This window comes from Leucopleurus acutus (genome assembly GCF_964270905.1).
Source record: "Leucopleurus acutus genome assembly, chromosome: 6".
NCBI classification, from domain to species: Eukaryota; Metazoa; Chordata; class Mammalia; order Artiodactyla; family Delphinidae; genus Leucopleurus; species Leucopleurus acutus.
In genome coordinates, this window is record NC_139149.1 from 56,207,060 (window position 1) to 56,221,752 (window position 14,693).

General features: G+C 39.7%; 1 protein-coding gene across 1 annotated transcript in view; it reads right to left on the reverse strand.

The window, feature by feature from the left end:
• The window catches only part of LRP2 (LDL receptor related protein 2), a gene marked incomplete at both ends in the record, with an annotated part of 195,552 nt that overhangs the window by 127,471 nt on the left and 53,388 nt on the right, over positions 1–14,693 (reverse strand). Inside the window, 7 exons of the mRNA XM_082840763.1 lie at positions 768–937; positions 2,557–2,685; positions 7,718–7,837; positions 9,432–9,584; positions 10,734–10,853; positions 12,287–12,400; positions 12,706–12,816. Coding sequence (XP_082696889.1) covers positions 768–937; positions 2,557–2,685; positions 7,718–7,837; positions 9,432–9,584; positions 10,734–10,853; positions 12,287–12,400; positions 12,706–12,816 — 917 coding nt within the window. The remainder of the gene's footprint in view (positions 1–767; positions 938–2,556; positions 2,686–7,717; positions 7,838–9,431; positions 9,585–10,733; positions 10,854–12,286; positions 12,401–12,705; positions 12,817–14,693) is intronic.

A 14,693-nucleotide genomic window follows, 5' to 3' on the forward strand; every position in this document is an offset into this window, starting at 1 on the left:
CTTCGTAGTTAGAGAAAGTTTAATTCAATGTGGATTTCTTGGTGGAGAAGGTGGTAGTGGTTTGTTTTGATTTCTAGCTGTCATTAAATCAGATCTGCTTATAATCCGAAGTCTCAATTTTTAGAAATTTTATGCAAATTATCAGTTAATTGAATTAAAATTTTCTTAATGGTACAAGGAAATGTAAGGGAAGAAATAAAACTCCATAACTCTTTAGGAGTCTCTAAAATTTATGTTTTAACAATCTCCGTTGCATTACTCAAAGTTGAAATCAGATCCATCACACTTTCCAAATAAGAGAGCATAATGAAATTTTGGCTGTTAAACAAAATACTGTCAATATTTGTTACCCAATCCTCAATTACTGTTCCATTTAGAAGATGCAGGTAAAAATCTGATTTTTATCATACAGGAAAGCAGAATACTTTTTACATTTTAAATGATCAAGTTTCAAAAATTACTACCAAATATCTACCCAGTTTTGAAAGAATGTCTACTATTTCTTTTAATTAGGCTTTTGGACTCCATTTCGAATAAAATTAAAAGTTGCTCAAGGCTAATCCATATAATAGAGTGCTTTGTTTAACAGGTCACATGTAATACTATAGCTGTAAAAGGTGCTGATTAACATAAAATATCTCAAGGGCCTTTTTTGTTAGAAAACAAAGGAACTTTCCCCTCTACTCCCCTAAAAATGAAAAGCTATCAACACTTTGTGCTTGGAGTTCTATCAGCTCCCAAGCTACACTCCAGAAATTTCTAGTTACCTTATCTTGCACAATGTCAGTCCAAAAGACTCTGTGTAGGTGATAGTGAAAATCCACACCCACAGCCGATCCACGATGTTGAGATTCTACCAGGATCTCAAAGGTGTTTCCATGAATATCACCCCTTAGCAAATCCCGACCGTTGGAGAAGATCACAGAGGCCTCACCAACTAAATGTGAAGAAGGAAGGCATTATCAGTCTTTCAAGTGAACAAAGATGATGAAGCAACTTACAACTATGTTTTCTTATTTGGTTTTAAACCTTCTGAGGCACACATATATGTCATTCTATCCATTTTCCAGATGGGCAAATTGAGGCACAAAGAGGCTTAATGAAATGTCCAAAATCACAGTAAGTTAGGAACAGAGTCTGCCAAGAACTCAAATGTCCTGATTGCTAGTTCAATGACACTGAGGTCGAGAATCTTTGATGATGTGGGCACCTTACCCCAGGTGCAACCTTAGATTGTGTAAAACACAAAACACATTTTAAGGATTAGTGGGAAACCACTCTGTGAAAAACATGGCAATGGTGGATCCAAATTTGCTATACCTGTATACTCACAAGAATGCAAAATGAATAAGGTTATTCACTGAAGTCTTGTTTGCAATATCAGAGGGTAAGAAATAATATGAAAGTCCATAAGTAAAGGACTAGTTAAATAAATTATATACAACCAAAAAAATGGATTTTGCCACTATTAAAAAAAAACTGTACACCTGAAACACTGGAAATCAACTATAATTCAATTTAAAAATACAACAAAATTTTTTAAAAAATGAAAAAAAGCTGTCTGTGTTGATATGGAAAGCCCTTGAAAATATAGTATGCAACATTAGGAAGATGAAGAACTGTATGTATAGTTTACCACCATATATGTAAAAATAGGGTTGTGTCTATATTTGTATATTCTTATTTATGCATTTAACAATCTCTAGGATTAAAATAAACAGTGATTATCCATAGGAGAGGAGAAGTGGGAAACTAGGCAGAGGGGAACAGAGATGGTGGGGGGATGTCATATATCTTCTAAATAATTTTAAATTTTTGAAAATATGAGTATAATATCTATTCAAAAATAAATAAATGGTAAAAATCAGTTGTAAAAATCTAAAAGTTCGTCCACAGCATATCAGTATTTCAACACAAAAACAACTAGAAAATGGTCAATTCATAGATCATGTGTGCAGATAAGTTTCAGAAAGCCCCCAAAGGCACCTTAAACAGGTGTGAAAAAAACAATTGGAAAAAAAGAGTAAAGATCTTATTACCCAGAAATCCATGGTGACAAAAATGCTTTGGGAGGCCCAATTTTTTAAAACAAATTTTCATGACTTTTCTCTGCCACAGTACTGTTAGAATGAGGGCATTTTCACAAACTAATCCAAATTTAGCAGGTCCATTTTGAACCACTTCTAAATTTTGCACAAACAATGCCTATTGGTACTCGTCACCATATGGTAGTACAGTAATTAAAAGTAGGTCAAATGTACTCATAAAATTTATGTGATAGATGACATAATATTCCACTCCCAAAGTGAACAAGCAACCAATAAAAATTTTAAAAAAACAAAAAAAAACCTGTTAATCCACAAGTTGGTCCCTAATAACCAAAGTATGAAATTAATGTTGACCTATTCTTCCAACAGCAGGAGCCACTCCTGATTTGTGGTAATAAAACCTTGCCATCCGCATCAATGCTGATATTTCTTTTGTCATCTGCTATGGAAAGAGGATAGTCATCAGAAGTTTACTGTTCAGAAACACAGGTGTCTTTAATTTACTCACAAGAAGAATTAGCTTTACAGCGCTGCTGGTGCTCCAAGATATACCCCTCTACACAGTGGCACTGGTGATGGCCAATTCGGTCTTCACATATCTGGTCACAAACTCCCCACATCTGGCAATCATCAAAATCTACCATATAGGAAATAACCGTTTGTAATCATGTTTAACAGCATTTCTGAAAAAAATCTTGGACAAGCTATACAGCAATATGGTGATGCCCCTGCCTAAGTAAGTACCCTCTAGGGGGAAAAAAATAGGCATCATCATACTAGGGAAAACCCAAGGTTTTTTCAAATCTATGTAAAGGATAACTTTGCAGGTGATGCACAACACTGCTTGGACACATTGCCTTTGCATTTCATTTGTTAATGTTGGTTTACAAAATATCTGAATTTTAGGGCAAATGCATCCCTTTAAAACTGTGCTTTCCAATATGGTAGCCACTGCCCTCTGCAGCTTCTCAAATGTATATTTAGATTAACTAAAATAAAATAAATTTAATGACTCAATTTCCAAGTCACACTTGCCACCTTTCAAATGCTACATATGATTAGTGTTTACCATACTGGAAGACACAGACATTTCCATCACTGCAGAAAGAACTGCCTTATATCCAGTGGCTCAGTAAGACACAAATCTGTGCCTGCAATAAAGTATCTGCAAAGGTCTGTTTACCCAGCTGCCTTTTCTCTGATGTCAAAAATCCTAACCAAAATTAAAATCATTTTTAAGACATGAAAAATATATTCTCTTCTGATTATTCATTAGCATTATTCATTCATTTAATAAGCGCTTATTGAAAATCCATAACACAATAGAGCTCTGTTCAATGCCATAACAGTCTCAGTTCTACCGTGTGAAAAGAGTTTCAATATAATTGACATATAAACAATACAGTATGCGGGGGAAAGAAAGTGTCTTTCTCAAAGATTATAAAGCTTAAGGGGCACAGAAATTGTCTATCTTTGGTCCACCGGTGCCAAATATTTCATTTGACCCCCCAAGTTCACATCCACTCTTCACCCTCCTTCACCCTGCTCTCTTCCCTTGGAGAATGACCTCCACAGCCTAAACCAACAATGTTCCCACCCCCCAGGGCTTCAGGAAATTCTCAAGTAAATTATAATTCCTGAGACCCTCAGGTCTAGGATTCTCCAGAATTTCTAGGATCCGATCACAGTTGCGGAGTTGTGAGTTGAGTTCTACCACACCTGCTGGATGGCCCACCATCTCGTGACTCCCCAGCAAGAAAGAAAGTCCTGGGATCAAGATAACAGTTCGCATTTACCCTCCAGACCAAGTATAACAAAACATTGACCAGCATATCTTTCATTCCAAGGACCGTGACGAAGAAAAAATTAATCCAATTTGGACATGACAAGATAAAAGGACATGTGGGTAAAAATAAAAGGCCCACATTTGATCTATGTCTCCTGTGCCCTCGCCTCAGCCCTAAGAAAGCACCACGTGAGGCTTCGCTTCAGCAGGAATAAAAGTACAGGACATTCGCCCTCAAACTCCCAGGGTGTCATGACCTCATTTTGAATGCAAGACACTATGACTATGTCTAAGGGTCTGGAGTCACCCTGGGAGCAGTTCTCATGTCAAAAAGAGGGTGAAGTCATAACTAGGAATTCTTGGGTGCAAATGCCCTTCCTATCACCTGGGCTACAAATACTTTACAGGTTTAAATAAGTGTATAAACACTGTCAATTTTAATGACTGAATAAGATTCTATTCTCCATTATGAAGAAGAATGAAGCCTAATTAATATCCATTGTCAGCCAAAGGGAAGACAAGAAAAATGAAAGGAGACTTGAGGTTTTCAAGAGACTAGAAAAGGTAGTAGAAACTGTAAAAAACACTAAAATGCTGCTTTACAATACTCCAGCCCATTACCTTGATCTACTTTCCTTTTTATTCTTTGTCCCCGCCTACCAACAAATACTGCTTTGAAAGTAATTCAAAAAAATGTTTTTTAGCATAGACCCCCTTGGACACCCTCTGATCCACCTGGCTGTGTGAAATCCCACCATGCTGAATGACCTTCCTGCTCTAACTCTGCACCACAATGTCATTCCCTCAACAAACAGCATGTCCTGTCAATAAGAAACAATCACCCCGGTAAACTGCTCTGGCAGCATGCCTCAGAGGCTCCGCTGCCAGGGCAAGGCTACCAGGAGCAGATGAACGGAAGGACAAAAAAATTTCTTGTCAGGATTATTCCATTTTATTCTTGATGACCACTGAGGCATTCACCGGGGAGCCAGATCTAAGATGGTAAATGTTGTATAGGTTTCCAACACCTGAAGCCTCTGTGATGAGTCAGCCATGCAGAGGATTACAGCCATAAAGAGAGTATTCGCTGAACTTGAAAGACTTGAAACGCTTGAAAGAGCAGACCTAAACATTTCCCCTAAAAGCTCAGCTGAAACAAGTGTAACTGGTTTCGTCGTGTCATGTATTGAAACTAATGAGTTCTCTTTACAAAGAGGGCAAAATATAGTCTTCTTTGAAAGAAATGTGAAATCACTGTTAACCAAGCTTCAAAACTCAGAGGCAAAGGGTGCATTTGCCTAACTCCTCTTTGGGGCTGAGAGGAAAAACAGAAAAGCTAGTGTAATACTGAGAACATGGCTTCTGGTATCTCTACTGGAATTCCTTTTCTACTAAGAGAAAGCAGAGAGGCCTAGAAAACTAAGAGACTGGAAATCGGATTGGCAGCTGGGTGGCAGTAAAGGGGGTGGAGAAGCCTGACATTTGGCAAAAACACACGAGCAGCCTTATACCTACAGATGAGCACCACTCCGAGAAAAAAGGGATGCAGCCCTCGCAGTGATGCCAGGAAGCATAAGCAGGGGTTCCAAAGTCAGAAAACCACCTGACACATGAGGACATTTGTGTGAAAAGTCTTTTTAAATGACTTGAATGAATCTGCAGTGTTACGATAATGATAATAATAAAACACAAAAAGTGTCCTATAATATCACTTAATGGTCGCTGCAGATCATAAATGTTTTATTTATAAAACGTTTTGAGACGATTAGAAATTTGGGGGCTTTCTTCAATAGTTCAAAGTTCTCCCTGAGTCTTCAGGATCTCTCAGGATGATTTGCATAAAGCATTTAATCTTAACATGTCTTGTCGAATAGAGTTACTTAAGAGGAGCAATCAGATCCAGGGCAAACTTTGGGACACAGTCCTGATATTAGAAATCTAAAATTACCTACTTTGAACACCACAAGAACAACCTCAACTGGATTGCTTTACCGGATATAAAAATCTTGGCATACAACAGGTAAATGAGCGAGCCCCATTACAATAGTTCTCAGTAACACTGAGGAATAGACTTTCTCAAGAGTTTGTAAACCAGAGTCTTTCTTTTTTTCTTTTTTCTTTTCTTTTCTTTTTTGGCCGTGCCACATGGCTTGTGGGATCTTAGTTCCCCGACCAGGGATCGAACCCAGGCCCTCAGCAGTGAAACAGAGACCTAACCACTGGACCACCAGGGAACCCCCCAGAGTCTTTCTGACATTAAAATTTTTTCTGACTATGAGGAAATTATTAAGATCCACCATAATTAAGTTGGAAGCCATGAGCTGAGACTAAAGACTGAATAATTTCATTAAGTTTATCCAAATTCAATATTTTGGGCCAAATTATATTAATATTTTAGAAATTATTTCAGAAGAAATACTTTTCTAAAAGTATTTCGTACGTGTGCCATGTTTGTTTTCATCCAAAAAACCCTAAAGAAGCTCAAATTTCTACGAATATCAAAAGAACACAGATATCCTGGTAAAATTCTGAATCATCTCTCTTTTGAAGATCCATAGATGAATACTTCATAGTAATGAATTGTTTCAGTTGCCTTCCAGATGCCTTTTCCCAACACCAGTGAAAACCCCTGTGGTCACTTTCTGCTAGTATGTCTGTTGTTCACATAACAAAAGTTAGAAAGACGGAAAAAGAAATCAGAGCATTAAAAATTCACTGTTCAAACCCTAAAAACTGAAAATTGATGATACTTGGCCATGTCTAATTCTCCCATCATAAGAACCCCTTCCTAATCACAGTGGGGTGCAAAGCTGGCTTACATCAAAATCAAAACTTTCCCAGTAGGAGAAATCATTCTTATCTTTCAGATAGGAAAGATGTCAGAAATATTTAGTGCACTGGTGTCTAATTCAATGCCAGCCACTGGATGGAAATAACATGATAGAGTTTGTTCTTCTTTAGTATTAGCTTCGAAAATCAATGGGATTAACAACCAGCACAGCATGGGCACTGACTGGCCAGTGTGGTCAGTGGATCAGTGACCTGGTGACCCTCTGTTGTGTTGGGTGACCACTCTTTAGTTCCTGGAACCTGGGAAGGTTTGGACATCCTGGGAAGAGGCCAGAGGAGCAGGGTAAGGTACTTGATCGATTCAAGACAGCAGCTATTTACCAACTACATGGAAGTATTTCAGTACAGTCAACCCTTGGCATTCTACGGGGGTCGGTTCCAGGACCCCCCAGGATACCAAAATCCAAAGATGGTCAAGTCCCTTATATTAAATGGTGTAGTGTTTACATATAACCTAGGCACATCCTCCTATATACTTTAAATCATCCCTAGATTACTTATAATGCCTAATATCAATACAATGTAAATGCTATGTAAATAGTTATAAATACAATTTAAGTGCTATATAAATAGTTGCCTGCACACAGAAAGTTCAAGTTTTGCTTTTTGGAACTTTCTGCCTTTTTTTTTTTTTTTTTAATCCCCAGTTGATTTGAATCCGAAGTTGTGGAATTCACGGATAGGGAGGGCTAACTGTATTTAACAAGTATGGCCATATCATTTCTGCTTCCAAGTACATAAAACACAAATACACAAAACACCAAAAGACTACCTCCATCATCGGGTGGTAGAAAGATATACACATCGCTAGTCAACTCACTCATCACACAACCACTCTTTCGCCTTGGGTGCCTCACAAAAGCTTCTCAGAGTTAAAACTTCATACTGTCATGTTTTCGGTGAGGACTGTGTTGCTCTTTGTTAATAGACATTCCTATCCACAAGTACAAACTCCGTGATGTTAGAGGGCATGGATCCCACCAATGGCGCAAGCACCGTGATGAAAGACCAGGCCCTCCCACCTGTCACTTACCGACACAGTTATGGGTGCTATTTTCGTTGACAATAAAACCTGAGGGACAGTAACACATCCCTCCAGCTGGTGACTTGTGGCATTGGTACTCACAGCCTAAGAACGGACACAAATCCACATCTAAACAGAGAAAAACACTTGGTGAAATGAACGGTGACCTCTGGACAAGGCTGATTTACAAGAAGTAAGAACTTCTTCTTTCAAAAGTAAAAGCTCAGTAAGCATGCAGCAGCCACAGGAAATCTGTCACCATTCAAGCCTTCCTGCAATACAATGCAAGAAAAGCTCGGGAGGAGATATGGAGATATAGGTATACGTATAGCTGATTCACTTTGTTATAAAGTAGAAACTAACATACCATTGTAAAGCAATTATACTCCAATAAAGATGTTAAAAAAATTAATAATAATAATTTTTAAAAGCTCAGCACATATTTTTAAAAAGTTGTAACTAAGTGTAAGCACGAGCCATCAGAAGTGCTGTTTATGGAAAAATCTGGTCATAAGTCTATCTTTGTGTCAACATCATAGAAGGAAATTCCCAAGAATTCCCAAGTCACTGGACACTAAACACTAAACTCTTAACTTTTAACACTAAAAAGTTAATTAATCATGGCTAGCTTCAAGTGGTGGAATTTCAGGTGACTATATTTTTCTGTTAAGTTTAGTTTTCTAACTTTTGTACTATGACTATTTAAAAGGGTCCCCAAATGAAATGCCAAAAAGAAGCCATAGAAGTCTCTTTTTTCCAGGGAAAAAAATCCCCAAAACTTTAGGGTTATAGTTAATGGCCACTGCTAGGCAACTACTAGATAATTTAGAGAGAGTGCTATTGATAAAATCAAGGTCATGAATTATATTTTCTTACAGGAGAGTCAGTTGTCCACAGAACTGATGGTTGATGGTGGGGGAATATTCTACAGCCACAGGGGGAAAAAAGAAACACTGACTCAAAAGTACATATCCCTGAAACCAGAAGCTTCTTGGAGTATATCCAGACAACACTTTTTCCATAGGTATAAGCCAGGGAATAAAATCTCCAGAACACTTTAGAGTCATCACAATTACCATTAAATCCATTCTTCCTGGGAAGGGGGAGAGGGGAGTCACAAATATTTTTAAGCTCCTCCCATCAAGAGATGGAGTCTATTTCTTCAATCCATTGAATCTGGGCTTGCTGTGACTTGTTTTGGCCAATAGAACACTCGGCAAACACGACATAAGCAGAGGCTTAAAAGAGTTTGTAGGGCTTCCCTGGTGGCGCAGTGGTTGAGAGTCTGCCTGCCGATGCAGGGGACACGGGTTCGTGCCCCGGTCCGGGAAGAACCCCCATGCCGTGGAACGGCTGCGCCCGTGAGCCATGGCCACTGAGCCTGCGCTCCGCAACGGGAGAGGCCACAGCAGTGAGAGGCCCACGTATAGCAAAAAAAAAAAAAAAAAAAAAAAAAGAGCTTGTACACTGGGGTTTGCCCTTTCCACCACCATGCAAACAAGCCTGGACTAGCCATGCTTTTACTGCAGCATTCTGAGATGTGAGTGAGCTAGCCAACCCACAGAAATGTGAGAAATAATAAATGTTCGCTGGTTAAAGCCACTAAGTTGTGGGACTGTTCGTTCTGCAAACACCAACTGACAGTCTCTGTATTTGGCAATCTGTTATAGAGAAACAGACACACCTTTATCTGAAAGATGCCCAGATACATTTCCATACTCACCACAGTGTTGTCCTACAGTGATATTGCTTTCATCTTCTCCTTCCGGACAATCTGAAGTCCCATCACAAACTTTAGTAATTGGGATGCATTTTCCAGACTTTGGACAAGCCCATTCATTTGGGTAACATTCATAAGTACGGTTAATTCTGCTTTCTGTGGGGAAAAAAGAGAGTTACTACAGGCCACATTAGAGGCAGAGCCAACTCTTTTTCAATACATGGTTAAGAGAGGATAGAGATCAGGCAGACAAGAAGTCTACAAATGACCTATATTTCACAGTAAACTAGTAGTTTCTAACTCTACAACTGACCTTTTATTGAGATTCTAAGGAGTGGCAAATGGCATTAAGTTCCACTCTTTCTAGGGGAAGCAACTCCCAGCCAGATAAGAGGAGGAAGCAGAAATGGGCCTGAATTATCAACAAACTAGATGAATAATCCATAGGAGAACATTTAGTTAATTAAATCATGAACAATAGAACTATAGGGCTATCAAGGTAATGCCAGGATTCCTATGTTTGTTTTTATGTGTGTGTGTGTGTCATTTTGAGTTGTTCAGTTTGTTTTGTTTCTTTAGTGAAATGTCAACAGTGTAAGAAACACCCAAATGTAGGAAAACAACTTCTTGGATCACTGAAACATGAAACAAATGGATGTTCTCAGAACAAGCATCATTCCTAATATAAAAATCTTACAGAAAAAGCTGAACGAACTTTTTGGCCAACCCAATACCTGGGGCTAGACTCGCAAAGTGGACGTGCTTTATTCATGGTGTCAGCAACTTCTGAACTCTTGGAGGTACTACTGCTGATGATAACAGCATGGTGAAGGGGGCAAATATCACTGACAATCTCCTTCTCACTTCCCTGGAGAGTGGTCTTTCCCACAACTAACAATCTCCAGCTCTAAGTCATTTTTCAAGGTTATAAGGTCTTGAGACAAATCACATTTTCCCTCCTTCCCCAGCCTACTTATTTTTATATAGATACATCTACTTAAAATAAGAGTCTTAAAGGGAAAACCTTGGATAGGGCTATAGACAGGGGAGAGACTGTCCTACCTATTTGGCCTTAGTACTGGAAGGAAAGGATTATAATTTATGTTATATTTGAGTTTGGGGTCTTTTTAGGAAAAGCTAGTGGAATCACCTCTTTCCTCCCTATCCACTAATTCCCCTTAAGCCCAGCCAATCCAGAAACTTGCATGTCACACAGATAATTTGTAACAAGGAAAGTAGGAAAAACAAGTTCTGGAAAACACTTTAAGAAAACACTTTCCAATCAGAAGCTCTTCCCCTCCTTACCGCATCCGTCTTCATCGGCATTATCTACACAGTCACCTTCTCCATCACAAACCCAATTTTGATTAATGCAGAAGCCGTTGGGGCAAGTGAATTCGTTACCTTTGCAGGTCTGATAAGAACCTGGAAGAAAATGACAGCTGCACTCCAAAGATACAAACCACTCAGGAAAAATCAAAGTGCTCATCTTGCCACCTAAACTGAGCTCCTAGAAACTGAAATTTCTGTGCCCATTTAGTTTCTTAACTATCTTGACAAAAATGAAAAAAAGGAGGAAGAGAAGGAGAAAGAAGAGGAGAAGGAGGAGAAGAAAACAGCAGCTTTGGGTCCAGGACATGAACTCAGGTGCATCAAGATTAAAAACAAGACAGTTATGTTATAGGTTGTCACAGAACAGAGAACACAGACTGACAAAGATGCTATAGACATGCCAATGGCCAACATTCTCTTACTTGACCACAAGCACAGTCATTGCTATCTAGGACCTAATGATTCTGAGTAACTCCTTCCATGATGTCACATTCTTCTCAATACAGTCCCTGAAACAAGCACAGGCGCCAGAAAAGAAATCAGGCATGGCTTACAGAAAATTAGAGTGATACTGAAAATATTTAACAACCTCTAAGGCATGGTTACCCACCAATCAAAATGGGTGTGTAGAAAATCCTTCATTCTGGTAAATAAGTGACCACCAGAAAAAAAAAAAAAAAAAAACCTGTCAATTTATTGGAATTTATAAAACTCTCTCATGGAGATTTCATATTCTAATAAAATGAGTCTGGAGGTGGCAACAATGAGAGCGTTCGTGTGCATTGCAGGCAATATCATGGAAAGAAAAGGAGGGTCAGAGTGAAAATGTGGAGGTAACAAAAACCACCTGCGGGGCTTCCCTGGTGGCGCAGTGGTTGAGAGTCCGCCTGCCGATGCAGGCGACACGGGTTCGTGCCCCGGTCCAGGAAGATCCCACATGCCATGGAGCGGTTGGGCCCGTGAGCCATGGCCGCTGAGCCTGCGCGTCCGGAGCCTGTGCTCCACAACGGGAGAGGCCACAACAGTGAGAGGCCCGCATACCGCAAAAAAAAAAAAAAAAAAAAAAGCCACCTGCAACCATACTGAAACTTTCCCGACTCGTGATTTTAATGTGGTAAGAATTTCAAAGTAAAGAGGAGAGTTAGGGCCGTTACTATTAGGGACCTTGTCTCCCTTTCTAAGCCCTTCTCTCACTCTGTGAAGGTTATTAGACCCATTCCTGAGATATGAGTAATTTGAGAGTCCAGTGATACAATACACTCTGTATCTTTGTAGCCTAAGGAAAGAATGCAAACTGTCCATCAGCAACCCTTCAACTCTACACAGATCCTTGGAAATTAAAGAAGTCCAAGTTCAGCAACACTGCTGAGGCTCATGCCATGGGCCCTAAATGACAGTCTGGCTCCCTTTGCCATCAGACATAGTGACTCTGTGATTTGAAAAAAGTAGCACATTGGTAGGGAGAAAAAAGAAAAAACACAAAAACACTCCTAACAGCATGACCCAACGTAAGGAAATCACCGTACTGCAAGAACGTTCATCACTGCCATCTTCACAGTCAAGGTCATGGTCGCAGACGTAGGTTTTATAAATGCACTCCCCACTGTCACACTGAAACTCACTGCGCAAGCATCGGTGAGCTGGGACACAAGGTTAAGAAGGGAAAGAAAAGTGAGAATTTCAATTCCACTGTAGCCACTTAATTTCATAGGAAGATTCTGTCTCAAGTTTAAAGAGAGATTCTTATTATGCAGTAGTGTTCTGGTAAATGTTTAATAACCAGTTCTCCAGGAACATAAAAGTCCTCACCTGTAGTATCTGCCAATTTCCATGGTGTAAATACTCCACCGTGGCTGACTTCAAGCTACCAACATGAATTCACTGAACACAAACTTGGAAATGTGCATAACTGGCCAGTATAAACCAGCTTCACCATATTACTTACTGCAGTTGAGTTCATCAGAGGCGTCTCTGCAATCCGTTTCCCCATCACACTTCTGACTGGTGTTATAGCAGGCTCCATTGGCACAAGTTTTCTGCTCACATATTGGGTATCCTGAAAGAACAGAAAGAGCACGCAAACCTTAAATGAAGACGTTGCTTTAGCAATCACTTCTTGAGTGACTACTATATTCCAGACACTAACTGCTAAGCATACATTGGTAAACAAAAGATACATTCTCTGGATAACCTAAGAATGACACAAACAGCAAATTACAAACTGGATTACATGCTAAATGTGGGAAGTACAGAGTGCCGAAAGAGTGCATAGTAGAAGTAGGAATGGGAGCCCAGGGAAGTCTCCTCTGAAGTGACTTGCGAGCTTCGAGCTGAAGAATGAGAAGAAATTCAACTTATTTCAAAATGGAACCTTCGTTTACATAATACAAATAACATCCCAGGAAAGTAATGTACCACCACATATGCTTTGGGAAACGAAGGGCCAGTTCTTTGGCTAGAGGGTCATAGAAAGAAAACAGGCCTAGAAGCCAGGAAACCTGGGACCTGGGGTACCACTCAGTATCTATTTACTCTTACTCAAGTTGTTCATCCTCTTTGTGTCACCACTTCCCCATCCACACATTTGGATAAGTTCCTTCACAGGGTACAGGGACCTCAAAGGACAATGTCTAGTAAAGCTTTTTGAAAAGTCTGAATAACTGCTACCACATTATGCACATATGGTCACTTCACTGCTATTAACCAGATGCTTAACTCTGGTTTTTGAGATCTCACTGGAAAAATCAGCATGCCCCTTGAAGAAAAAAGGTACTGTCAGTCTCTCCCCTGTGCTTCCCCACACTTGGAACATGTATCTCTCATGATCCCTAAGTGTAGGCTTCATCCTATTGGTTGATTATCTGTTTCCCCCATGACATCATGAAACCCTCTGAGATCAAGGATCCTGTCTTACTCATTTTTAAATCCCCATCACTCAGTACAGGGACTGGGTCATTACTCACTGTGCTCCAGAACTGCTTGGTATTGCTAGAGTTATCACTTAAAAAAGCTTTTAAAAATAGTGTGAATGTCTGCCTTTTATGATCTTTTAATAGCCTCCCTCTCACAAGTATGATATCTTTCTTGGTCCACTCTTTCTTTCATTAAAGATTGTTTTCACAATGATTCTCAGATTCTCTTCTGATTTCTTTTTAAGTAAGAAAAGGGTATGTCTCCAACACCAGAGAGCACAGTGCCATTTTGTGAAGTCCCCCAATAAAGGAATAAGCACAAATATTCTCATCTCCAGAAGTTCAAAACTAGTCTGTTAAGTGTCTTTAAATACTTTAACTGCCAAAGTTACATGTAGTCAATCATATACTAAAATGGAAGGCATTTAATAACTGATTAAAATTTCTAATTTTTCTGAATTTTATTTTATTTATTTATATTTTTTAAACCCCACACTTGTTTATGCATTTATTTTTGTCTGTGTTGGGTCTTTGTTTCTGTGTGAGGGCTTTCTCTAGTTGTGGCAAGCGGGAGCCACTCTTCATCGCGGTGCGCAGGCCTCTCACTATCACGGCCTCTCTTGTTGCGGAGCACAGGCTCCAGACGCACAGGCTCAGTAGTTGTGGCTCACTGGCCTTGTTGCTCCATGGCATATGGGATCTTCCCAGACCAGGGCTCGAACCCGTGTCCCCTGCATTAGCAGGCAGATTCTCAACCACTGCGCCACCAGGGAAGCCCCTATTTTATTTTTAAATAGCCCAAGAACCAGCTAGTGTTTAGGGTTATTGATGTCTTTTCATCACTGAGATGGTGCACATTGCAGATGCACCTTCAAAGGGTCACACAGCTCAGTTAAGTAATTCTGCCTTCAAGAGATACCTAGAAGCCAGCTGAGTCCAGCAAGCGATTCCTTTCCCCCATGTGCCGGATAGCGTTTAGGGTCAGTATGCCACCTAGCCTTTCAAGAGAGCAGCAGGCAGG